The following is a 27964-nucleotide window of genomic DNA, read 5'->3' on the forward strand; positions in this document are numbered from 1 at the left end:
TTACCATCTACATTGATTAAGGAAATAGGCCTATAATTTGAAACCAAAGTGGGATCTTTATTTGGCTTGGGCAAAACTATGGTTAAAGATTCTGCCATAGTGCCTGTAATACAACCCTTAGTTAGTTGAGTCTGGTATAAATTTAATAAATATGGTAATAGGGTATTTTGAAAAGATTTATAGAACTCTACTGTATATCCATCACCACCTGGAGCGGATCCTACTCGTAGGGATTTCAAAGCTATTCGTAATTCTTTTAGTGATATTGGCTCTTCTAAACTTCTTTTTATATGCTCGGGAACCTTAGGACCCTTTAATATTTTCAAAAATTCTAAACCTTCTTTTTCTTTATCTAAATAAGTCTCAGAAGAATAGAGAGATCTATAAAATTGTAAAAACGGTTTTAAAATAGATTCATTTTGAATGTGTATATCACCAAGTTCATCTTTAATGGCAACTATTTTTGTCTTTCTTTTTTTTGCTTTTAAATAATTTGCCAATATTCTTTCCGACTTATTTGAGTTTCCATAATATAAAGCTTGCTGAGAGAATAAATCTTTCCTAATCAATTTAGATGAAGTCTCATGAAATTTTCCTTTAAATTTCAAAAGTTCTTGTTGCGTAGAATAATCCCATTTTTCTATTAGTTTTGATTCCAAAATTTTAATTTCTTTTTCTAAATCAGAAAACTGTTTCTTAATCTGTTTTTTAAGATGAGCCGAATAAGAAATGAGTTGACCTCTCATGGTTACCTTAAAGGCATCCCATAAAGTTTCCATAGAGACTTCATCTGTATCATTAAGTTGAAAGTAATCTTTTATTTTTACTAACATAATTTCATAAAAATTTGGTTCAGCAAGCAATGTATTATCAAATCTCCACACAGGTCTATTTATATCTTGTTTAATGCCCTTAAGTTCAATCCAAACACCACCATGGTCTGATAAGATAATTGGATCTATGGCAGCCTGCGTAACTTGATGTACTAATTGATTTGAAACAAAAATGTAATCTATTCTAGAAAAAGATTTATGAACGTGAGAACAGAAAGAAAATTCCCGGCCATCAAAATGAAGTATACGCCAAATATCTTTCAAATCACAAGATTGTACAAAATTATCTAATCCCATAGATTTTATAAATCTTTTAGGACTTTTATCTAAAAGAGGATCCATGACAGCATTGAAATCCCCTGCTACTACCAAATTAGATGTAGCCAGTGGAAGAATCAGCTGTTGTAGAGTCTTAAAAAATTCTGATTGATTCGAATTAGGGGCATATACATTAAAAAGTGACAAGGTAGTATCTCCCATGCTCATTTCCATATGTAGCCATCTCCCATGGGAATCCGATGCCTTTAATTTAAAGACCTTGATGTGACTTGGTTGCCTTCCTTGTTTTTTCTAGTTTTAATTTAAAGGAGGCAGAACAATTCTTATTCACCAATATAGCAACACCAGCCTTTTTTTTAACAGCCGATGAGAAAAAACAATGTTTAATCCATCCACCCTCCAGCTTTTGAGATTCTATATTGGACAAGTGAGTCTCTTGTATGCAGCAAATATCAGCATTCTGCTGTTTTAAAAATAACAATGCTTTTTTCCTCTTTATGGGATGATTAAGACCATTCACATTTAAAGACAGTATCTTAATATCCATTATATAATCTCATCACTTGTTCTATCAAAAATTAAACAGTGAATATTAAATAATAAGTCAATTTCCCAATTAATCAGATTAACATGAACCCCCTTTTTATATCCCACCCATCATTATCTATCTCCCTCCCTTTCCCTCCCCACCATCCCCAATTAAATACGAAAACTTGGAAACGCAAGTTAGATCAGGTATAGATAACTCCTCACAAGCTTGTATTTCATATTTAAACAGCTATCCTTAAATTATATACGATATAAATAAAATTATACATATAATCAATCAAGAAATTAAATATCTATCCCTGTTTCTGTGTTATACAATATATTATTAAGGGAAAAAATGTATATAATAAACAAAAGAATATATCATGAAATTAACAAGTTTAATTGATTTAATTAAATAAAAAAGGATTAAGATACCCATATTGTACCTATATTTTATAAACTTTTCCAAAAAAATTTTTTTGTGTTAAACCAGATATTCTATTCAAATCCAAAGTTTAAAGCAGTTCTTCATCTATAACAGTATAGAATTAAATCTAAATGAGTATAAATTTAATTTCATTTCAGAATCTATTACTATGTTGTTATATCTTTTCAATGGGAATATATCCTATATTTAGTCAATAATATTTTCAATATTATTTTCTTATCATCAATCTTCTCTGGTTTTTCTTTTTTTTTCTTCCCTTTCTTTTTTTCCCCCCCTTTTTCTCTCCTTTTTTTTTCTTTTTTTTTTCCTCCTCTTCTTCTCTTCCCTTTTTTCTTTTCTTCTCTCTTTCCCTTTTTTTTTCCTTTATTCTCTTTTTTTTCTTTCTTTCCCTACATTTTTTCTTTTCTTTTTTGTTTCCCTTCCTTTCCTTTCTTCCCCTCTTTTCTTTCCCTCTCCACCTTTCCTTTTCCTTTTCTTCTCAGTTTTTTCTTTCCTTTCCCCATTCCTTCCCTTCTCTTTCCTCCCCTTTTTCTTTCCCTTTTTTTTTTCTTTTTTTCCCCTTTTCCTTCTTTCTCCTCTTCCTTTTCTCTCCCTTTTCTTTTTCCTCTTTACCCTTCTTTTTTCTTTTCCCTCTCTCTCTCTTTCTCTTCTTTCTTTACCTTCCTTCTCTCCTTCCTCCTCCTTCTTTTATTCCTTTAAAACCAATAAAGATTTACCTGTTGAGCATATAAATTGAATGAAACATCAAATTTCTTAAGCTTATTACATTAAAGATTTTAGTCTTCTGTTTTACTATTGGAAATCATTGAAGAAAATAGCTGCTTATCCTATAATGAACTTTTATCTTCAATAAAATTTAGCATATCATTGAACATCCTGAAAAGGTTATTATTACCATATAGTAAGAAGGAGAAACAAACATACAAAAAAAAATAATAATAAATAAGATACTATTTTATAGTTTCTATTGTCCCTTATTCATTCACATATCCATTCAGTAACCAAAAGAAACATGCATTAAGTATGCACTTTACTGTATACAGACCATTCTCTCGCGCAGATATTAATTAAAGAGCAGCCATTATATACCAAAGATCTTTTTATCCTCAAAAAATTACGTCGTTCTTATGTTATAAGTGTTATTTATACTGTTATATTTTCATTTAGTAAAGGAAGAAATTAAAAGAAAAAAAAAAGAAAAACAACTTTAGTCCCGAACTCCATACGATGAAGTACAACGTTTCATGACCTTCCGTTAAAAAAAAACAAAACAAAAACGTCGCTTATATTCATTACGCTCTTCCTACGTGTTGCATATCAGCGTTAGCCAATCAAGTCTCTTTTGGTGTACATTCATTGGTTGAGCATTGAGGTCTCTCGTTTTCGTAGTGCTGGGTTTTGAAAAGCTGTCCGGACCCCCAGACATGTCTGGGGAAATCCGGTCGTCTGGTAACCCTACCTTCTAAACACACTTCTAGTTCTCTTTTTCCCTTTCTCTGTGCCAAGAGGAGGAGGAGAGTGGGTGCACTTCAGGTTAGAAATCTCTCAGACAAGAGTAAAATTTGCCCATCTGTAGCTTCTGCCTGTGCAGTTTCCTTAGGCTGCTCTCACCTCCAATAACTCGTTCAATGGCTTGCTCAAAATGCTTCTGGTTTATGGCATCAGAAAGGTGTCTTGCAGCAATTAAGGCAGCTTCATTACAAACGTTTGCAATATCAGCTCCTGTAGGGAGAGAAAAAAAGCAAGGGAACCCAACTCACTTCCTGCTGCTAAACTTTCTTCCAGCACTTTAAGGAGGAACATAAAGCAGCATGGTGCTAAATTAAATTATTTTACAAATGAACTATCACAGGTTCAAACATGTTACAACTAAACCTGACTACTAAATGCAAGAGATAATATAATAGACTAAAATATCTTCCAAATCACACAATTAAATATTAGTAGCAATAGTGACTTAGGAGTTTATTTAAAAAAGGCTTCCAATTACAGGAAAATAAAGCTATTTTGTGAGCATGGAGCTGTGACCAAATCATGCTAGAGCAGACCAACAAAACTGGAGATTTCTCACAATGGTGTTCTGGGTCTAGAGAATGACAAGGTGGTTGTTATCCGTGGCTAGCCGCGGGTAACCGCCGAAATGGTGTGTGGGGAAGGGGGGGAAGTGCTCACTGTGTGGAGCGGTGAATGGCCTTGTCCCCGCAGTTAAGGGAGGGAATACGCATGGCCCCTTCCTTCCTATCTACCGGCCGAATCTATCTCCCTCCCCCTTGCCTTCGCGGCGCATTAGTTTTCAAAATAACTTGCTCAAGCCGGCCGAGCCTGCCTGCAGTAGCATGTGTCTGTGGGCGGAAGGCAGCTTCTCTAACGCAACTTCCAGTTGTGTCAGAGGAGAAGCTTCCTCCCACAGACACATGCGACTGCAGGCAAGCTCGGCCGGCTTGAGGTGATGCCCAGAGGTTCAAAGTGGCCATCTATGGGTTAGTTCAATACAATACTGAGATCTCATGTTGGTGGGGGTCACAGCAGAAAACCTGTGAAGGCATCTGTGGGACCGTTGGATGACCAAGAAACAAAAAGGGTACTTAGGGAGGATAAGGCTATAGCGGAGAGACTGAATTAATTCTTTGTTGCAGTCTTTATGGAAGAAGAGCGGTGCAGTGGTTAAAGCTACAGCCTCAGCACCCTGGGGTAGTGGGTTCAAACCCACACTGCTATTTATGACTCTGGGCAAGTCACTTAATCCCCCCATTGCTCCAGGTACATTAGATAGATTGTGAGTCAACTGGGACAGACAGGGAAAAATGCTTGAGTACCTGAATAACTCATGTAAACCGTTCTGAGCTCTCCTGGGAGAACGGTATAGAAAATTGAATAAATAAATAAAATTTAAAAAAGATGTAAGAGATCTACTTGAACTGGAAATGGTTTTCAAGGGTGATGGTGCAGAGGAACTGAAAGAAATCTTGGTGAATCTGGAAGATGTACTAAGCTTAATCAACAAGTTAAAAAGCAATAAATCACCTGGACCAGACGGTATACATCCCAGGGTACTAAAAGAACTCAAACATGAAATTGCTGACCTGCTGTTAGTGATCTATAATCTGTCGCTAAAATCATTTGTAGTAAAGGGGTCAAGGGGAGATCCAAGAAATTACAGACCGGTAAGCCTGACTTCAGTGCCGGGCAAAATGGTGGAAACAATTATAAAAAATAAAACTGTGGAACACATAGACAAACATGATTTAATGGGACAGTCAGCATAGGTTCAGCCGAGGGAGATCTTGCTTCACCAAATTGCTTGATTTCTTTGAAGGTGTGAATAAACATGTGGATAAAGGTGAGCCAGTTGATGTAGTGTATCTAGATTTTCAGAAAGCTTTTGACAAAGTTCCTCATGAGAGGCTCCTGAGAAAATTAAAATCATGGGATAGGTGGCAAAGTTCAGTTGTGGATTAGGAATTGGTTATCGGATAGAAAACAGAGGATAGGGTTAAATGGTCATTTTTCTCAATAGAGGAGAGTAAACATTGGAGTGCCACAGGGATCTGTACTGGGACCGGTGCTGTTTAGCTTATACCCCCTTTTACAAAACCACGATAGTAGTTTTTAGTGCAGGCCAGCGCGCTGAATGCTTTGCACTGCTCCCAACGCACATAGGAACTCTAGGAGTGTTGGGAGCAGCGCAGAGCATTCAGTGCGCCAGCCTGCACTAAAAACCACTCTCGCAATTTTGTAAAAGGGGGGTTATTTATAAATGATCTGGAAACTAGAACGAGTGAGATGATTAAATTTGAAGATGACAATAAACTGTTCAAAGTTGTTAAAACACATGCAGATTGTGAAAAATTGCAGGCAGACCTTAGGAAATTGAAAGACTGGGCATCCAAGTGGCAGATGAAATTTAATGTGGACAAATGCAAAGTGATGCAAATTGGGAAGAAGAACTCAAATCACAGTTGCCAGATGCTAGGGTCCACCTTGGGGGTTAACGCCCAAAAAAAGTTCTAGGTGTCATTGTAGACAATATGATGAAACCTTCTGCTCATTGTGTGGCGGCAGCCAAAAAAGCAAACAAGATGCTAAGAATTATTAAAAAAAGGATGGTTAACAAGACTAAGCATGCTATAATGCCTCTGTATCGAAAAATGGTGCGACCTCACCTAGAGTATTGCATTCAATTCTGGTCTCCTTATCTCAAGAAAGATATAATGGCATCAGAAAAGGTTCAAAGAAGAGCGACCAAGATGATAAAGGGGATGGAACTCCTCTCGTATGAGGAAAGACTAAAATGGTTAGGGCTCTTCAGCATGGAAAAGAGACGGCTGAGGGAAGATATGATTGAAGTCTACAAAATCCTGAGTGGAGTAGAATGAGTATAAGTGGATCGATTTTTTCACTCTGTCAAAAATTACAAAGACTAGAGGACACTCAGTGAATTTATAGGGAAATACTTTTAAAACCAATAGAAAGAAATATTTTTCACTTAGAGACTAGTTAAGTCCTGGAATGAATTGCCAGAGGTTGTGGTAAGAGTGGATAGGGTAGCTGGTTTTAAGACAGGTTTGGACAATTTCCTGGAGGAAAAGTCCATAGTCTGTTATTGAGAAAGACATGGGGGAAGCCAATGTACTAGTATAATTAAAGTTACACATTTTTCAATTATGACATCACTACAGTGGCACATAGGTGTACACCATATAAGGAGCTCCATGATGTAGCTAAAGATGGGACACTGGGCTAGAGGGACTATTGCTTGCCCTGGATCGGTAGCATGGAATGTTGCTACTCTGGGTTTTTGCTAGGTACTAGTGACCTGAATTAGCCATCGTGAGGACGGGCTACTGTGCTGGATAGACCATTAATTTGACCCAGTAAAGCAATTCTTATGTTCTTATGAGTCTGCATCTTCTCTCAGGCAGATGTCCCAACAAGTGGAAACCTCTGGGTACCAAGCCTCGGATCGAACACTTAGAAAAAATATACCTAAAAATAATAAAACCACAGAGCAGAAACGCTTCTGAGTAACTTGCTTGCAGAAAAAAAACTGAGGGGGCAGGAGCAGCTCCCTGGGAAGGAGGCTGCATTCAAAAGATGATTGACAACATTGTGCAAGCAACTTATGGGTTCAGATGCAAAACCCTAGCATTCAGGACCACTAGACACATTACAGTAGAAGGGCATTATAGCATAAGTGTTCTTTGATCCCAGGTTTTGTCTGGCATGAAGACTATTAAATTAGCCAAACAAAACTCAGTTTTGACCCTTGGGCAATTTATTTTGCATTCCTCTTTTGTAAACATTTACTTTCAGAGGGGTAGGAAGAATGACTGAAAAGTTTAGTCAGAGTTGGAGCACTAGTGGATGCTCAGAAATCTTTTCTAGAAGTTTCTGAGCTCTGGGAGAGATAACATAACATAACATTGTATTTCCTAACTGCATAACCATAAGTTCTACACGGTTTACAAAAGATTATAAACTAAAGACAATTTAAGGATGACAAAAATAAATTGTTTGACCAAGTATTTTGAAAAGAGATAAGTTTTCAGTTGAGTTCTGAAATGTTTATAAGAACAAACTCCAAGCAATAACAATCGAAATTCTTTATCATGTGAAGCTGCTTGGAATGCTAAAGTATGGTCCAGAAATTTTTTGCTTTTACAGCCCGGTACTGACGGAAAGGTAAACAGGGCATGAGATCTAGCTTGGCTTTGTCTGGTGACATCACCACTTGCGTAGCTGCAGAAATCCTGCTTGTCCACTGAGAGAAGTCCATTGTTCTTTGCTTTCTCTTAACTGCACACCCATTCAAAAGAAATTATCTGTTGGTACAGCTACTCTGAACATTAACAAAGAAAGAAAAGTTACATGTTCTGCACAATATGTAAAACAACAAACATATAAAAAGAGCGAAATAATGTACTATAAATCTATAATAAACTCTCTTGAAAGGTTTTATTTGTGATGCAGTAAAAGCCTAGCTCCAACTATAATATATAACAAGCAAAGTCATTTTTCAATTTTTTTAATATTTTAATCAGTAGTGGAATTATTTCTCTCTTTCTTACTATGTTTGTACTAGTATCATTAAAGTTACACATTTTTCAATTATGACATCACTACAGTGGCACATAGGTGTACACCACATAATGAGCTCCATGATGTAGCTGAAGATGGGATACTGGGCAAGATGGACTATTGACCCAGTAAGGCTATTCTTATGTTTTTAAATTCTTCCATCCCAGACCCTGTTGTTTTGTGCAGGCTATTTCTAGGGACCCATCTTGGTCTTAATGGATTTTAAGAAAACCCTTTTACCTGGGTAGCTTTTTAAATTCTATTACAGTTAAGATGATCACATAATTCCATATCAAAGGGGGCATTCCAAGTCAATCCTAGTTATATCCCATTCCATACAATGGAGTAAAATAAGAACTGGTTCAGCTTGGCTTCTCTGGACTTGAAGGTATATGGCCACCATATTGCTGTTAAGCTTTTGGGTTACTAAAAGGAAAACAAATGGTCTATGACAGGCTCCACATCGAATACAAGTTTATTCATTTTACTACCTGAAAATCCAGGAGTTAGCGCTGCTAGCTTTCTGGCCAGACTGTCTTTATCTATGCTGCTGTCTAGTTTCAGAGGTCGTAGGTGAACTTTGAAAATTGATGCTCTTCCTTTTATATCTGGAGGTCCTATAAGTAAAGAGACAACATACACATTCAGATAGCTCCATGTCCTCCTACTCCTCCCTATGTGAGCCCAATAGAAAAGAAGAGGTGCAGAAATAGATAGAGTCTTACCAATAAAAATCTGTCTGTCAAAGCGACCTGGCCTCATTAGTGCAGGGTCTAGAATATCTGGTCTGTTGGTGCCTGCTAGAACGACGACATTTGTTGTAGTATTAAATCCTGTCAAAAGAACATGCAATTCAAAGGTAATGTCATACTAAGATTTCCTCTGAACTTCTGTAGTAACCTTGTTCTAACTGCAAACTTCTATCCATCACAAAACAGACCCATGTTACAAAGATACTGATTTTAGCACAGAACTAATTTACATCATCACAACCTCTTCCTTTCCCTCCTATGATACCCATCACCCCCTGAACTCTGTGTCTGCAGGGGGCAGACCTGCATTTGATGCAGAAAAGCAATAGTTTCACTATGATTTTCAGGAGATGAAAGGCAATGCAGCAATTTAGAATGCTATACAGAAATACAACAGAAAAAGTTATCATTCTTTAGTTATTTCTGTTCTCGTGCAACAGGAAGGTAGTCTTGATCAGCAGGTTAAACCCTCTTTAGCTGCAAGAGTTGTAGAAAGCCCACTATTTTGTTTTCATGCTCCACCTCCCATCACTCTGGGATGAATTCCACCCCTCAGTCTTACTCTCTACAAACGAGAGTAGGGAGCCAGTCTCTTCTGCTCGTTTAATCTTTATTATTTTCGTTTTTTAAATATCTGGTTGGAGGCTCTTGGTGCTGCAGAGGATCCTGGCTGCAAGAAGATACAGACTCTTAGGGTCTGTAGCCCACAGACTCTTAGGTCTGTAGCCCACAGACTCTTAGGTCTGTAGCCCACAGGCACATGCTTTGCATGATTCTCATGTGGCCAGTCTACATCAGTAGCTCTCAAGAGTTCAGGGTTCATACCCTTAGGAGCAATTTCAGCCCAGCTTGAGTGGCTTGCCCCAGGTTCTGTCCACAGTGGGCTTGAGCGCAGACTAAGCAGTTCCTGTGACAGATTTATCCAGGATCCAATATCACGTGGTTCCAGCAGGGGTCTGAGGGTCCACTTCCATGTCGGGACTGGACCGCAGTCCAAAGAAACAAGCCATCTGCTCGACTCCAGGCTTGACTGAGGCAGAAATCTTCTCTCCCCTCTGATCAGAGGTTTCCCCCCAACAGGAGCGCAAATACTTGTCTGTTTAGTGTGTGTGTGTGTGGGGGGAGTTCCCCTCCACACAACCTCTCAGAGCGGTAACGTCAAGTGTTTAAACGTGGCACGCATAAGTCCTGCACGAGATTGTCGGCACGCTTTAGTCCCACATGGTTTTGACTCGTCACTCTCAAGGTACAGACAGTAAGACTTTCCTGCTTCAGAGCGCAGGTTAGCAAACGCTCATTGACGTCCCAGATGTATCAAGATTTTTGAAGGGAGCCTTACATCTTTGTCCTCCAGTGTGCCAGCCCTTTCCGTCTTGGAACTTGTGAAGGCCCTGTATGAACCTTTGAAGGAGGTGTCCCTGATAGATCTGATGGTTAAGACAGTTTTCTTAGTGGCTGTGATGTCAGCGAGAAGAGTATCAGAGCTACAGGCTCTGTCCTGCAGGGAGCCCTTTCTTTGAATCTTGAAAGATAGCATCTTGATTCAAATGGTCCCTTCCTTCCTACTGAAGGTCGTGTCCAGTTTTCATGTAAACCAGGAGGTGCGAGACTCCCAGCCTTCACACCTATGGGAGTGAAGAAAGCAGATTATGTACTTTCCCTGGTAAGCTCTTTTTCAGTAGATAGGTGAGACATTCTAGACAATAGGGTTATTTCCCCATACTCACATGCTCTATAGAAGGAATCCCCTTAGGATTTTTCACTCTGCCTCTGTAGTACTTCACTGATTGGTTTAGTGCCCTCTATAGTCAATACCCAAGCACCAAAAGGCACCCACTATGTGAAACAGAGGAACCTGTAATAACAGGCTAAACAAAGTGTTCTGCTGAAAATAATGAAACAGTACCATTAACTGTCAACACAGGCTCCAAAGGAGCAAAGAACAATTCCCCAAGAAATTTTTTCTTTTTTAAAAAATTTAAGCATTTATATACCACTTATAATCTAAATAGTTTACATTCAGGTACTCAAGCATGTGTCCCTATCTGTCCTCATAGGCTCACACTCTATTTAATGTAGCTGGAGCAATAGGGGATTAAGTGGCATGCCCAGGGTCACAAGGAGCAGCGTGGGATTTGAACCCACAACCTCAGGGGGCTGAGGCTGTAGCTCTAACCACTGCTTGGAGAAGCATAAACAGACAAACTGTAAACAGGCGCAGAAAAGCCTGGGCGGGGAGTCTAGAATGTCTCACATATCTATTGGAAAAGAGCTTACCAGGGTAAGTACATGATCTCTTTTCCAGTGCAACAGGTGAGACATTCTAGACAATAGGGACATACAAAAGCAGTCCCCCCCCAAACAGGTATGGTGGGCTTGCTGCACCCTCCCCTAAGACTCGAAGGCCGAGTCCTGCCTTGCAGCAACATCTACTCTGTAAAACTTGCAAATGTGGGAAGAAAAAACCACAGTGGTTCCCCACAAATCTCCTCAGGAGGGACAGATCTAGCTTTGGACCACGAAGAAGCCACACTCATGATAGAAAGCGCCTGTATTCGTGCATGAGATTTTTGTTACCTACATGCATCACTTTACATTTATCCACGTTGAACCTCATCCGCCATGTTGATGCCCATTCCTGGAGCCTGATTATGTCACGTTGCAGATCTTCGCAATCCTCCTGCGTCTTCACTACTGTAAATAACTTCGTATTGTCCGCAAATTTAATCACCTCACCAAATTGGCTGTTTCAAAAAGTTTCCCGAGGACCACATCCACTCAGGAGTCCTGCATATCTTTCAAGATAGCTCCATCACTGGGAAGAGAGGTGCGCTTAGTTACTTTGTCACCAAGGAGCCCACCTTGGACTACCCCAAAAGCTACTGACACTCCTGCGCCAGTGGATACAAGTGGGACATAGCTCCAGCACTTTTCAAAGTACCTTCTGGAGAGTCAAAGTACTCAGAGACCATAAAACTCATTTCCGGATGCCAAGGAAAGGTCGCCGAGTACGAGCGCCTACTACAAAGCCAGGGAAAAGAAGTGGCTGAGTCATTATGTTCAATTCTTGCAAAGATTCAGCAGGAAGATAAGGCAGAGCTGCAAACTTAATTAACTGTAGGACAGTAGGATCATTACCAAGATCTGGATCCACAAAAGGATCCACGGATCCAGCACAGAAGTCCGGATCCTCCGATCTGGGAAGAGCTGCACTGTCAAACAAAGGATCAGAGAGGTCAGGATCAGCATCCAGATCCCCCAAATCATGAGCAGGCAGAACAACAGCTGGATCAGGCGGAGGCAAGGACACGCCCGAAGGCACCATGCTACCCAAAAACGTCCTGGGAGGGAAAGGAGACTGCTCAGGAGAAGAACACACGTTTACTTTTTTTAAAAAAACTCTGACTACATAACCTCATGATTTTAGAGAAAGTATCCAGCTCTTGGGGCATAAAGTCACCCTTAGATGACTTAAATTCACGTTTTAGGCTGACCAAAGAACTAGCTGTGTTGAGCCCTGAAAAGAATGGAGGCTGCCCTGATGGGCTGGCTGAGAGTCTGATCACCTGCTTCTATGGGGGGAAAGCTAAGCCAGTTGCTACAGCTGTGCCATGCGGCACATGGTGCATGGACACTCTAAAAGTGCTAAATTTGCACAATCCTGGCATGGATTCACAATAGGAGACCCCAAGGATTCCATCCTAGCAGTTTTCCAGGCAAAAATCAAAGTTGAGAAGAAAAAAAAAAAAAGATTGCTAAAAATCCAAGATGGCTGCTGACACTAAATTCGTGCCAAAAACGCAACATTTTTCACACTCCCCAAAGTCCAAAAATGGTGATTTTAGGATTTTTCAGAAGGGGGAACACAGGGGAACATACAGAAACTCAGAAAACCCCACTTTTTAAACTTTCCCCGACGTCTCTCACAAGCTGTCAGCTCCTCGTACTCACTGTGGCCTGATACACTGGACTGCACCTGCTCACAGCTCTTTCTCAGTAGCTGTAGAAGAATTCATTGCCACAATGCTGGGAATGCTCTCACAAAGCTGATCTTTGGACTGCCAGTCAGACCACACTGTCTGACTATGCCTCCACCCCAGCGGACTACCGGATGTGCACCAGGATGGGCGGAGGCGTGAAAAAACAACCAGCATGCTGTGAACACCACTGAGCCCCCTAAGCGTACCAGTCTGCGCTCAACCCCTGCTTAATAGAAGGTGAGACTACTTCAGGGATGGTTCTGAGCTCCAAGAAAAACTATGCAGACTGGTTAACAGGTACCCAAAAAGGGATCAGCCTGTCAACTACAGACCGAAATCTGTGAATTCTCAAGCAGGCAGAGCTCCAAAATTGCTTCAAATGTGAAATTACCCAAAAAGGGGATGACATTATATCGAATTTAAAACAATAAAATGGGGAGAGCAGAACACACACAGCTGTAAACATGCTTGCACAAGGAAAGACAGTAGAAGGCACTAAATTGATAAGTGAAGTACTACAGAGGCAGAGTGAAAAATCTAGTAGATTCCTTCTGCAGAGCTTGCAAGTATGGGGAAATAACCCTAATGTCTAGAATGTCTCACCTATTGCACTGGAATATCAAATTACGGAAATGTTTGTCCCATACACCTGCCTGATAGGATATAATTCTATTAAAGAATCATTTATAAACACAATTCCTTGATGGAAAAGCAAATAACTGTAGGTCCCGCGTAAGGTGCATTCTATTAACAAATCCAAAATTATCAACAAGGTAACTAGCCAGAAGACCATTCAATGACTTAAAGCAGATACAACCAAACTTGAACAATATTCTCACCTCTACTGGCAACCAATGCAATATATGAATATTTCATTACATGATCAAATTTTTTCAGATTAAATATCAGACAGACAGCGGTATCTAATATAATAAAACCCTAAGCCGTGCATGTGCACTCCCACCTGCATGCTCCCGTTTTCCGTGAGCTGTAGGTCTCCGGCAGGTAGGAGTGCGCATGCGCGCTTGGGGTTTTGTTGTGGAGATGTAAAGGTAGGCTGTGCATCCTGGCTGACTTCGGTGATGTCCATTCCAAGCCCTTCGCTTTAGCTGAACCAGGAGGCTCACGAGACCAGACGGAGCGGAGGACCAATGAGGATGATGACCTGTGTGACCAGCCAATGGCGGGCCATTGTGAGGGGCCTTGGCACTCGGTGGCTACGATGAATGGGGAGCTGTAGGGGCGCTCGTGCCGCTGCTCAGTCTGCAGCGTGAGGCGGGACCTGCTAGCACAAAGGATGAAGCGACGCGAGGCAGTGAGCGCGAGGCGGCTCTGACGGTTCCTGACCCCCTGGGCCGGGAGGATGGGGAACTAGAGAGTTGCGCGGGGACAGAAATCCCATCCATCCCCACCAGGATCCTCTCCGTCCCCACCCGTCCCTGCCAGGATCCTCTCCGTCCTCACTCATCCCCGTAAGGAATTACCTCCATCCCCACCCGTCCCCATAAAAAGCAGCAATTACTTCTGACAGGATCATCAATTCCACAGTTTCTTTTGTGTTTGCGCTGCTATTTTCCTTGTGGAATCTCTTTGGTGGAACCCTTTTTTTGTTTTCTGTTCAGGTGATTAACTAATAAACCCCCTCTTTTACTAAGACTGACATGTCCATTATATTATATGGATGAACCCTGCTTCCAAAGCCTTCCATCCCTGTGGGAGTCCCATTGGCTAGAAGGGGGTCCCCGTGGGCCAAAGGGGGGTCCCCGTGGGAGTCCCGTGGGTTAGGGGAGAATCCCACAGGACCCGCGGGATTCCCACGATCCCCGTTCCCATGCAGACCTCTATGGGGAACGCGTAGAGTGCAGACGGGGCCCTGGGGGTCGCTGCGCTGCTGTCTTCCAAGGTGCCCATGCCGGAGCCCTGTGAGGTGGAGGGGAGACTTGCCATGAAATCTGGTTTCTCTATATATTTAGAATTTGGTTTTAACAAACAGGAGACCATGAAGAGTAAAGGGGGGTAGGGGAAACGCTGCTGCACAGGGAAGTAGTGTGGGGGAGGGAAATGGAAGGGGAGGGAATGTTGCTGTGGCTGCTGCACAGGGAAGTGGGGGGATAGAAATGTTGCTGCATAGACACAGGGGCAGGGAGAGACACAGAAAGACAGACAAAGGGGGCCAGGGAGAGAGACAGACAGAAAGAAAGACAGCGGGAGGGAGAGAGATACAGAAATAAAGAAAGACAGACAGACACATATTCTAGCACCTGTTAATGTAACGGGCTAAAATACTAGTTCTGAATAATCTGCATCCTTGGTTTTTTTGCTTATGGATAAATAAATGATGTTACAATAGTCTAGAACAGTGTTCTTCAACCGCCAGTCCATGGACCAGTGCTGGTCTGCAAAAATTTCTTGCCGGTCCATGAAGAATTTGGGTCTTCTCCACATATTGCATACTAGGCAGGAAGAGAGACTGTGGTGCTAGTGTCAGCTGACTTGCAACTTCATGTATGCCAGATCTCCTGCCTCCTGCCGCATATGCCTTCTGCTGCATATGCCTCCTGCTTTCGCTGGGACGCCTGCCTTCGCTGCGTATGACGGGCCTCCTGCCCCCTATGCCTCCTGCCTTTATCTTGTCTCCACACCCTCAGACCAGCAGCGGCAGCTCTGTGTGCTTTTAACTTCGGCACACAGCTGCTCCTAAGCAGTAGTTTAGGCGCGGTTTAATGAGGCAGCTTCGGGGCCTATGCTAGGCCGGCCCACTTCGATGATGCAATGTGGGCGGGCCTACCAAAGGCCCCGAGGCTGCCTCATGAAACCATGGCTAAACTACTGCTTAGGGGCAGCTGTGTGCCAAAGTTAAAAGCACACAGAGCTGCCGCTGGGCTAAAGAGATGAAACATTTGCTGGAGAGGGAAGGGAGAAGGGGTACTCCTGGACAAGGGAAGAGGAAAGGGAGAAGGGGTACTGCTGGACAGGGGAGGATGGAAAATAGGAAGAAAACAGCTGGCAGGGAGATTAGAGGAGGGGAAGGAGTTAAGATGAAATGGAGAAGATCAGATAAGGGAAAGGGGAGAGAGAGGAATGAGAAAGTAGAGCGAGATTGATGTTGGGAAGGGGGTCAGATGAGAAATAAGGAGAGGGACAAAGATGCTAGATCTGGTGTAGAAGAGATAAAAATGAGAGCAGAATGAATCATGTAAAAAGGAGAGAGGGGGCACAGGCTGGATGGATATGGGCATAGAAAGAAGGCAGATACCATATATGGAAGGAGGAGAGGGCAGACAGTGGATGGAAGGGGCAGATGCTGGATTGAAGAGACAGAGGGCAGACGCTGGATGGAAGAGTGAAAAGACGATGAAAGCAGAAACCAGAGACGACAAAAGGTAGAAAAAAAATAATTTTATTTTTATCTTGTGATTAGAATATATCAGATTTGAAATATGTATCCTGCTAGAGCTTGTCTTTGACATAACTGGGGACTGCAAAGCCCAGGCAGTGCTTCTTTAGCTTCCAGTTGGCTTAAGGCTCTCTCTGACCAGGGGACAGATGCCCTAGTTGCACTCCCCTAACACTATTCCTGTCATGTGTGACTGCGGTATTCTGTTAGCATGATATTTCTGTGTACCATTCTGTAATAATTTGGTTTATTCAGTTTTCTTGATAGTAGAGGGGATATATGTGAAGGGGAGGAGAGGCAGGGGTTTTGTTGATCCTTGCTCTGTATTATTTGTATTTATAAAATGACAATTGTACAGAATATTGTTTCTTTTTATACTTTCCTAAAATACATTCAATATAAAATCATAACTATTTGAGGCTTGTGCGGATGGGATCAGATGGTTTGCGGGATTGAGCTCGCAGGGATGGGGCGGAGATGTCTTAGTAGTTTGCCGGTCCACAAAATAATTCTTTTATTTCCGCCGGTCCATAGTTGTAAAAAGGTTGAAGAACCCTGGTCTAGAGTACTCAAAATGAGCGACTTGCTAGAAGCTTTGGTACTGACTGAGGGGGTGGAGCTCATCTCAGAGTGATGGGAGATGGATCATGAAAAAAACAGTTAACTCTCTACAGCCCTCACGGCTAATAAGGATTTAACCCGCTGGTCAAAACTACATGTTTACAAGAATGAAGATTAGCAAAGTAAGAACCTAATCTTTCCTTCACCTAATATCTATGTAATATTACCACTGAAATCAGTTGAAACTTGGTATACAGAAAAAGCCTGAAGCTAAAAAAAATTAGCCACTACTCAAAAAAATTTCAGTGTGCATACTGGCCTTCAATTTAGTGGGGAAGGGGAAAAGGGGGTGGGTAGTACTGTACTGCTAGTCAAGCAGAGAACTCTGAATAGCATTTAAGGAGCTCACTTGAATTTTGAGATATAATATTTCACCAGTAAAGTGCTAAACAAGAAAAGATTCCAAGATCTTTGATCTTAAGTATCAAACCATACTCAGCTCCCAATCACTTCCAATTCCCCTCCTACATAAAGATTTCTGTGACATCACTTGAGTGCCTCTTTCCATTTCTTACATCAGCAGAACCAAATCTGCCTCATTTAAAAAGTAAAACAGTGCAGCTAATTTTTAACACGTTGACTATATTAAAAATCCAAAGAGAGGCCTATTAGCGTACATTTTACAAAGCTAAAATATGAGACACTCTCTCTTTATAAAATAGGCTCCCAGAACCAGCCTTAACAGCACAAAGAGGCCCATGCACAGATTTGCACTGTTTTCAGAGCAGTTATAAATGCAAATGTGCTCATGTTTTTATACTATGCATGTATATTACCCTACCACCTCCACTCCACCCAAACTATGTCACAAGGAATGCTTAAATGCAGATTGCATAAAATAAAATTGCACACTTTCAATGTGCCTACTTTCCCACAAGTAAGGAGCTGAGCTATTTTATAAAAGACCTTTTCCTGTGTGTTAAACAGGCTTTACACATAGAAAACGTTTTACAAAATGACTCCCCTAATGAGGATTCCGAGAAGGCAAGTTTGATGCTAGGTGGGGCATAGATGGGAATTCAAGAAATAACAGATGCCCTTTGTTGAAAATGACGGTGAATTCATAAGGCTCTATAGCATCTTGCACCATGATTCTGGCATCTTGGTCCATATGAATGTTAGACTGAACATCAATCTTCTGAATACAATTCGATTCTCTCCTATTCACAAGTGTCTTTACTCTTAAAACCTTGGTCTTCCTAATTTAGCTTTGATTACTAAAATACATAAATTTCTTGACACCTTTATTTTGCCTGTGTCTACATCTCTACAGTGCTCTATATACACATCTAGAAATGCTACAGAAAGTAACTAATAGAAAAAAATTAGTGATCAGTTTAGTTTAACATTATTTTTAAATGTCTAAATGAAGTTAATTAATTCAAAATTCTGATTAACATTAAGTCAACATAAATCCATGAAATCTGTTACTCAATTTATCAATCTATTTTTACTCAAAAACAGAGAAACTGCTCCAACTGTTCCCTTATTTGATTTGCATAAAAGATGCTGTTTTACCAAAATGAGGCACTAAATTTATGGAGTAATATTTTTTTACCATCCATTTCTACCAGCAGCTGGTTAAGTGTGTTCTCCTGTTCACTTTGTCCTCCAAAGTTGCTCCGCCCTCGCTTCCTCCCTACTGCATCTATTTCATCAATAAAGAGAATACAAGGGGCATTCTTGCGAGCCATCACGAACAAGTCACGGACCTTCAAATAAAACATACAATAATCAATTACACTTTTGCCCTATAACATTATGTCTTGATCTTATTATACACCTTTGAGGAAGATAAACATGACCAACTTGATACTGTTTTTCAAAGTAGTGGATTTCTTTTATTAAAAGGTGTCAAATATAAATTCATTTTACTCCCATTATTAATGGAAACTTATAGCACACTTGATCTAAAAGAATCATTTACAAGAAATATGTTAACTTATTCCAAGTTCAATTTCAGGAAAAATGTTATGCTCTAAAACAGGGGTGCCCAATACGTCGATCGCGATCGACCAGCAGCTCAGGAAGGCAATCAGCCTTCCTCTCCAGTGTTCTCCCTATGGCCTTTTAGCTGGGCGGTCCGCCCAGCTGTCATCTGCTGCTGCCGCCTCTGCTGAACATTAAAAAAACCCGGCTTGGAGATTTCAGCCCGTATCGAACTTATGCTCCGGGCTCTAACGTGTGCGTGCCGGCTTCTCTTATCTTCCCTCCGAAACCAGAAGTTATGTCCGGGGGGGGGGGGGGGGGGGGAAGAAGGGAAGCCGGCACGCACATGTTGAGAGCCCTGAAGCAAGTGTTCGCTAAGGGCTAATGCGGGAGACAGGTTAGTGAAGCATTTGTTCTTCTTCCTGCTGGGTCCTGCCTACTTTCTGTTTCCGCGAAGGCAGGACCCGGCAGCATTTCCCCCAATAGGTTGATCACGATCTTGGGCTGATCAGCCTTCCTCTTCCCGACGGCAGAATTGACGTCGGGGAGAGGAATGCTGGTTGGCCGAAGCAGGGAGAGCTTTGGGCGTCGTCGACTTTCGGGCCTGTTATTGGTGGTGTTTGGGTCCTGGTCCCCGATGGCAATGGCAGTGGCAGTGACTTGGGGGAGGGCAGGGAGAAAGAAAGAAAAAGGGCAGGCAGGGAGACAAAAGGAAAGAAGAGAAACAGAAAAAAGAAAGAAAGGGAGGCAGAGAGAAAGAAAGGGCAGGGAAGAGAAAGGAAAAGTTGGGGGAAGGAATGAGGTCTGGAAGAGAGGAAGCATACAGGCTAAAAGAAGGGAAGAAAGATTGTATACACAGTCAGAAGAAAGTGCAACCAGAGACTCATGAAATCACCAGACAAGGTAGGAAAAATTATTTTATTTTAAATTTAGTGATCAAAATGTGTCAGAATTTATATCTGCTGTCTATATTTTACACTAAGGTCCCCTTTTACTAAACCGCAATAGAGGTTTTTAGCGCAGGGAGCCTATGAGTGTCGAGAGCAGCGCTGGGCATTCAGCGCAGCTCCCTGCATTAAAAACTGCTATCATGGTTTAGTAAAAAGGGAGGGGGTATATTTGTCTATTTTTGTATGGTTGTTATTGAGGTGATAGTGCATAGAGTCATCTGCTTTAACCTCTTTGAAAAACCCTGGAATAGGAATGATAATTAACATTTTCTATGCGTACAGTGTGCTTTGTGTTTTTTTAAAAATTTTATTGTTGGTAGATCATTTTGACTTGGTCATTTAAAAAGTAGCTCGCAAGCCCAAAAAGTGTGGGCACCCCTGCTCTAAAATATATTTACCATTATTTAACAATACTTCTTAACCACTTTCCTTGCTTACAGAGTCATTCAAAGTAATTTACAAAAACTTCTATATTCCATTCTTTTCTTTGTCATTTTATTGAATTAATTTTTCCAATAAACCATTTAACTATTTCAAGCTATCTTTCTGGTTTAGTTAAATTTTGTTTTTATTGTCATCTTTGGGGGAACATAGCTTGTGAAGGGTGATTGAAGAGATTATGAAGACAGTTTTCCTAATAATAAAACAGACCTCTAGGTATAGAATTGCTTATGAGTTCAAAGTTTACATTTGGTTAAAAGCCTCATAATATTACCCTAATATGTGTTTATATCTTTGAGATCCAGAGACCAAAGTCAGTCTTCTCAAGGAAGGGACAGAGTGCCTAGGGACAACATGCAAAACTTCTCTTTGACAATACTCGTTGATGGCTCGTGGGTCGAGAATTGGGCACGGTCCTCTGGTCTTCTTTGGTATAAGGAAATATTTGGAGTAGAACCCCCAGCCTCACAGCTGAGGAGGTACTGGTTTGATGGCATTCAACTGCAGGAAGGAGGGAGGTGTGCTATGAGCTGAAAGAATACTCTCTTGGAGATTTGTTTGGAGGCACTTCGCGAAGGCAAAGAGCATAGCCCTCCTTTACCACTTGTAAAATCCAGCTTTATGTTGTGATGAGAGACCAAAGATGGTGGCAATGAGTTAGTTGACCTCTGATGGGATGAGGATGAGGTTGAGAAGGAAGAACAGTGGCTAGGCTCTGGATGAGGGATTAAAAAAGACTGAGTGGATTTCTCTTGAGGTTGAGACTGAGGTTTCTGTGAGCACTGCTGTCTGGGACACTTGCAAAGGAACCCTGGATGTAGAAGTTGGCTGGGTATAGCGTCGCTTATAAGATGACACCTAGGGCCAGATTCTCAAAACTTAAAGTTGCCTTTAACGCGGTCACCAAACCAGTTCCAGCTAGTTTAGCATGCATGTATTTTAGCGGTGGATTATTAAAACAGCTTGTCGTGGTCTTTTCCGAGTTTTCTAGCAGTCTCTGATACTGCATGCAAATATTGTACAATGAGATCATCAATATTAAAATGATCACTCCGAGCAATTCTCTATAAACGCCGAGTGATTCTCTAACCTTGTTGTGCTAAATTTGTGGCTAAAAAACATTGTCCAAACATTTCTTAAAACCAGCTACGCTATCCGCTCTTACCACAACTTCTGGCAATGCATTCCAGAGCTTAACTATTCTCAGAGTGAAAAAAAAGTCCTCCTATTGGTTTTAAAATTATTTCCTCCTATTGGACTTCCAAAATAATGTAGGGAGGGTGGTGGTGAGGGGGTTATCGGGGGCACGGGTGGAGTTGTTGGGGAGGGAGTTGGATGACAGGAGAGAGTGGGCATCTCTTCTGCTGTGGGGGAAGGGGGGGGCGGTAGAGTCCAGGGCACGGGGAAGTTGGTTGATGGCAGTTAGGAGTGGCCTTCTCTCCTACTGCGGTGGGGGGGAAGAGTTGCTTGACTTTGGTTGAGGGAGTGGACATCTCTCTCACTGCCATGGGGGGGGGGGGGGGGCGGTTACTTAACTTTGGCGGTGGGAGGGAGTGGGCATCTTTCCTGCTAACTTGACTTTGGTGGTGGTGGGGGGCATCTCTTCCGCTGCCGTGGGGGAGGGTTGCTTGACTTCGGCGGCGGGAGTGGGCATCCCTCCTGCTGATCTTTGACTTGGGTTTTTTTTTGTGCGTTTATTCTGCGCATGTGCCGATCACTAATACCAGCAATGGGCATATGCAAATTTAGCAAACCTTTGCTACTCTCCACCATCCTCATTTGCATGTGCAGTTTTTGGAGAATGACTCGCCTTTTTGAAATTGCTACAATAATGGCTGCAACAGTGACCCATTGGTTTTTACTACAAATTTTTTGTTTGTTTTTTAAACTTTAGTTTTTAATGCCAACAAACTGTAAAATTTTGAGAATGTAGCCCCTAGTACCTAGGATTATAGTAACATTTTGAAGTCTGAGGTTTTGAAGATTTTGAAGCAGAAAGAGTAGTCATACTTTGCTCATGATTGGTTATTTTTTGTGTAGTTTCTTCGATTTTGACTCTAAATAACTCATCTCTGAGACAAGGATATTCACCAGGCAGTCCTGTAAATTAGAGTCTAGATCAGATACTCGCAACCAGATTTGTTGACACATGGCAACTGCCATTGCTGAAGCTCTAGAGGTCAAATCAAAATTCCAGCAAACAAGCTTATATATATATATATTTTTTTTTTCTTTTTTTGTATAATCCTCAAGAGGGCTATTGAAAATGCCTCTATAGGTTTATGCGAAATAATCACATATACCCGATTGTCATAGGATCAATTATATGAAGTTTTTTGTTATTTCTTATTTTAGAGTTCTCATTATATATCACTTTATTTTAATTAATTTAATACTAAAGGCTCCTTTTACGAAGCCGCGTTAGTGGTTTAACGCGTGTAATAGCGCGTACTAATTTGCCGGCTGTGCTAGCCGCTACCGCCTCCTCTTGAGCAGGCGGTAGTTTTTTGGCTAGCGCGGGGGTTAGCGTGCGCTAAAAATGTATGTGTGATAAAGCTGCCAACGTGGTTCGTAAAAGGAGCCCTAAATAGTACTTATCTCAGTATGTCTGTTCATATTTTAAGGGAGCGCCTGAGGTGATATCAGAAGCACTGAACACTGAGGGGATATGATAGAGACTTATAAGATCATGAAGGGCATAGAGAGAGTAGAGAAGGACAGATTCTTCAAACTTTCGAAAAATAAAAGAACAAGAGGACACTTGGAAAAGTTGAAAGGGGACAGATTTAAAACGAATGCTAGGAAGTTCTTCTTTACCCAACGAGTGGTGGACACCTGGAATGCGCTTCCAGAGGGAGTAATAGGGCAGAGTACAGTACAGGGGTTTAAGAAAGGATTGGACAATTTCCTGCTGGAAAAGGGGATAGAGGGGTATAAATAGAGGATTACTGCACAGGTCCTGGACCTGTTGGGCCGCCGCGTGAGCGGACTGCTGGGCATGATGGACCTCAGGTCTGACCCAGCAGAGGCATTGCTTATGTTCTTATGATCTGGCCATGAACTTTCTAGTTTTGAGCAGATTGTTGGTAATATCCTGAAATTGCTCAAGTAAGTCTCCAGAAATGTACTGCTGTATTAATTGTTTTAAGCAGAAAATCATGTAAAAGTTGTAACTGAGGATATGATTGGTCAACATGGTATTCTGTACAGTCTGCAACCAAATTTGTCCAGGGTATGGCCCTCTCTCCTAGAGGAGCACTGGCATACATCTTTGTACTGGATGATCTTTTTAGAGCAGACAACTAAAAGAGAGAGACTGTAGCTAATGGTGCTGAAAAATTATTTTAGATTTCTATCCTGTTCTCAGGTTACGATTGACATTCACAATAAAGTTACAGGACACAAAAATTATATTCATGTATGTTTGTTTAATTTACACTTAGTGTCAGATCAAGGCGGTTAACACTAGGTGCTTAAAGCTTCCCTATCTGTCCAAAAAGGCTCACAATCTAACTAAAGCACCATATTAAACATTTATTAACATTTATAGGCATTTGAAGAAGAGACAGGTGGGAAGACGTAGAGAAAGAAGGGGAGGGGGAACAAGGGAAGCATGGGAAGGGAAAAGGTAAGAGAAGGGCAGAGAAAGGGAGCGTGAGGGAGGCAAGGAGTTAAAGGATCTCTCATTAACTGGTTTAACAGTAGTGATGAGACTACACAATAAATATGATGATGCAGGTCAATAGATGGAAAGGGGGAGAGGGAAGAGGGGTTGGGGGTGGATGGTTAGAGAGAAAATACTTGCAAGATGTTTAGTAGTATATGATATAAACCACTGTGCTTGCACCCATAGAAAGGAAGTGTATCAAATCCTATCCCCCCTTAATGTTTTATTATGATGTAAGTTTCTAACAGCTATATAATTATTTTTAAAAAGAAGCAAGGGGTGAGAGGCAGATGAGAGGGTAGATCAAAATTTGGACAAACAAATGGGTGGATATGATGCACTAAAGAGCAACAGTGAATCATATTTCTATAAGTTTGAATGATTAAAAAAAGGGTCTATGGCAAGAAGTAAACTGGGCAGATGAGATGGGTGACTTACATATACTATGATTCTCTGTTACAATAGTCAGTGCAGACCAGCCTGACCCATCACAGTATTGGTGGTTCTAAAGCAGGGATCTTAAAGTCCCTCCTTGAGGGCCGCAATCCAGTCGGGTTTTCAGGATTTCCCCAATGAATATGCATTGAAAGCAGTGCATGCACATAGATCTCATGCATATTCATTGGGGAAATTCTGAAAACCCAACTGGATTGCGGCCCTCAAGGAGGGACTTTGAGACCCCTGTTCTAAAGGGACACTTGCACTACCACCATCAGATAAACAACTACAAACTTATTTAATATGGAACTCATATGTTTAACCAACATTACGAAAATTACCCTCCTAAGGGCAACTATAATACACATCTACTGAGGGTAGTCAGGAATTGGAAGGAAACACTTACCCTGGCTGGACCTACACCGACAAACATCTCTAAGAACTCAGATCCATTGACTGTGATGAAAGGGACATTGGCTTCCCCTGCTGTAGCTTTGGCAAGAAGTGTTTTCCCAGTGCCTGGTGGGCCTGTTAGAATAGCCCCCTAAAGAAAAACAAAAGTTCCTTACCCATCTACCATAGTGACATTTTGCCTTTTAAGTTAAATACTTTAATAATAATAATTTTATTTTTATATACCGCCCTACCACATAGTTCTAGGCGATTCACATACATTAAAAAATTATACAATTTGCTAAAATACATGAGGATCAATAAAATGTGCTAGCTATAAAATCAATGTACATTTACCTATCAATTCTAAAACATCAGTTTGTAAATTTGTCAAATAAATCAGTTTTTAGTTTCCTAAAAGACATATATGAGTGTGCCTGAAAAATAATAGTACTTAACCATATATTAATTTTACCTGCCTGAAAACCGAGCAATCTATCAAAAAATCTCTTGCAACGACACTGCTTAATAGTCGGAAGAACAAATAAGTTGAGTAGATCTTCTATACACTGACATTTACATGCTGCAGAATACAATTTCAACAAGCAAAGCATAGTAGCAAACTGAACAAGAATCATTCATAAAGCACAGTTACTTACCATAACAGGTGACATCTTCCACGAAGCTCCAATGCGGACAGCTTCACAAGCAGACTTGCTTAAAAAACTTTTAGAAAGTTTGCGACTGCCGCACCATGCATACGTGAGTGCCTTCCTGCCCGATGTAGGGCAAGCGTCTCCTCAGTTCAGATAGCTAGCTAAGAAGCCAACCAGGGGAGGTGGGTGGGTTGTGAGAATATCTGCCTGGTGAACCTGGATAACACCTGTTACAGTAAGTAACTGTGCTTTATCCCAGGACAAGCAGGCAGCATATTCTCAACATTTGGGTGACCTCCAAGCTAACCAGAATGGGATGGTGGGAGTGTTGGCAATTCAGGAGAATAAATTTTGTAATACTGCCTAGCCAAAGTGGCCATCCCGTCTGGAAAAAGAATCCAGACAATAATGAAAGGTGAATGTATGAACCGAGGACCAAGTGGCAGCTTTCCTCAATAGGAGTAGATCTAAGGAAAGCTACAGATGGCGCCATGGCTCTAACTTTATGGGATGTGACTCGACTCTCTAGATGCAATCCAGCCTGAGCATAGCAGAAAGAGATGCATGCAGCCAACCAGTTGGAGATGGTTCTCTTGGAAATTGGATGTCCCAACTTATTTGGATCAAAGGAGACAAAAAGTTAAGTAGACGATCTTTGACGCTTAGTTCTTTGTAAGTAGAAGGCCAAAGTTCGCTTGCAGTCCAGACTATGAAGAGCTGTTTCTCCAGGATGAAAATGAGGCTTTGGAAAAAACACCGGAAGTACAATTGAGATGAAACTCTGAAACAACTTTTGGTAAGAATTTAGGATGAGTACGGAGGACCACCTTGTCATGATGGAATACTGTGAAAGTTGGGTCTGCTACTAAAGTTTGTAGCTCACTGACTCTGCAAGCAGACGTGAGAGTAATAAGGAAGACCACTTTCCAAGTGAGATATTTCAGATGAGCCGTAGACATTGGTTCAAATGAAGGCTTCATCAACTGAGCAAAAACATTGAGATCCCAAACCACAGGAGGTGGTTTGAGAGGTGGCTTGACATTGAAAAGTCCTTTCATAAATCTGGAAACCATAGGATAAGCAGATAAGGGCTTCCCCTCTAAGGGCTGATGGAAAGCAGCAATTGCACCAAGATGGATTCTAATGGATGTTGAGATAAATGCAACAGGTAATCCAGAACTGAAGACAAGGAGGCAGATTGTGGTTCCTTGTGATGAAGGGTGCACCAAGCAGAAAACCTAGTCCATTTCTGGTTGTAACATTGCCTAGTAGTAGGCTTCCTGGAAGCCTCTAGAATGTCCTTGACAAATTGAGAGAACTGGAAATTGGCACTTACATTGAAAGGTACCAAGCTGTCAGGTGCAGAGACTGCAGGTTAGGATGAAGCAGAGACCCTTCAGATAAGGAGTGCTGTGTAAGCAGAGATGGAAAAACTGGTAGAAGTAGTGGCCCTCTGCTGCTGAGTTGAAGTAGAAGGGAGAACCAAGGTTGTCTGGGCCACTAAGGAGATATCAGAATCATGGTGGCATGTTCGTGTTTGAGTTTGATGTGTGTCTTGAGAATGAGAGGAAATGCATACAGAAACTGGTTTGTTCATTCCAGAAGAAAAGCATCTGCCTTGAGGCGAAGAGGAGAGTAGATCCTGGAGCAAAACTGAGGCAGCTTATTGTTGTGGGGAGATGCAAAAAGAGATCAATTTGAGGAGTTCCCCACTGAGAAAAAAATGTGATGAAGAGGCAACAAATTTAATGTCCATTCGTGAGGCTGTAGAAGATGACTAAATTTGTCCACTAAAAAATTTTTTTCTCCTTGAATGTAGATGGCTTTCAGAAAGATATTGTAAAGAATTGCCTAATTCCAAACCTTCTGAGCCTCCTGGCAAAGGAGACGAGATCCTGTTCCTCCCTGCTTGTTGACATAGTACATGGCGACTTGATTGTCTGTAAGAACGAGGACTACTTGATAATGAAGAAGATGCTGAAAAGCTTTGAGAGCATTGAATATCGCTCTGAGTTCCAACAGATTTATGTGACACCAAAGATCTGTGCTGGACCAATGCCCTTGAGTACGGAGACCTTCAATATGAGCTCCCCAAGTGTACGTCGAGGAATCTGTCATGAGGACCTTCTGATGAGTGGGCGTTTGAAACAGTAAACCTCAGGAAAGATTGGAAGAGAGTATCTACCAGTGGAGAGACTGTCTCAACGAAGGAGTCACTGTAATGTGCTGAGAGAGTGGATCGGAAGCTTGCGCCCACTGAGATGCCAGGGTTCACTTAGGAATTTTGAGGTGAAGTCTGGCAAAAGGAGTCACGTGAATTGTAGAGGTCATGTGTCTCGCTGAGAGTGAAATGAGGGATGAAACTTTTTGATAAAATTGAATAAGAGCATCCCGACGTTGTTGAGGAAGGAATGCTCCGAGTTGCAAAGTGTCCAATACAGCTCCAATGAACTGTAGAGTCTGAGAGGGCTGTAGTTAGGATTTTGGAAAGTTGATTTCGAACCCCAAACTTTGGAGGAACCAAATAGTCCATTGGGTCACTACAATAACCCCCTGAGATGTTGCATTTTT

General features: G+C 41.4%; 1 protein-coding gene across 3 annotated transcripts in view; it reads right to left on the reverse strand.

Annotated features, from left to right (window-relative positions):
• AFG3L2 (AFG3 like matrix AAA peptidase subunit 2) overlaps positions 1-27964 on the reverse strand; it is a 101189-nt gene that overhangs the window by 11603 nt on the left and 61622 nt on the right. For all 3 annotated transcript variants that reach the window (XM_033934115.1, XM_033934114.1, XM_033934113.1), the window contains exons 9-13: positions 24751-24888; positions 18478-18631; positions 8895-9002; positions 8661-8786; positions 3703-3813 (exon numbers count right to left, since the gene is read on the reverse strand). In XM_033934115.1, the coding sequence (XP_033790006.1) occupies positions 3703-3813; positions 8661-8786; positions 8895-9002; positions 18478-18631; positions 24751-24888 (637 nt within the window). The remainder of the gene's footprint in view (positions 1-3702; positions 3814-8660; positions 8787-8894; positions 9003-18477; positions 18632-24750; positions 24889-27964) is intronic.

This window comes from Geotrypetes seraphini, chromosome 2 (genome assembly GCF_902459505.1).
Source record: "Geotrypetes seraphini chromosome 2, aGeoSer1.1, whole genome shotgun sequence".
In the NCBI taxonomy this organism is placed as follows: domain Eukaryota; kingdom Metazoa; phylum Chordata; class Amphibia; order Gymnophiona; family Dermophiidae; genus Geotrypetes; species Geotrypetes seraphini.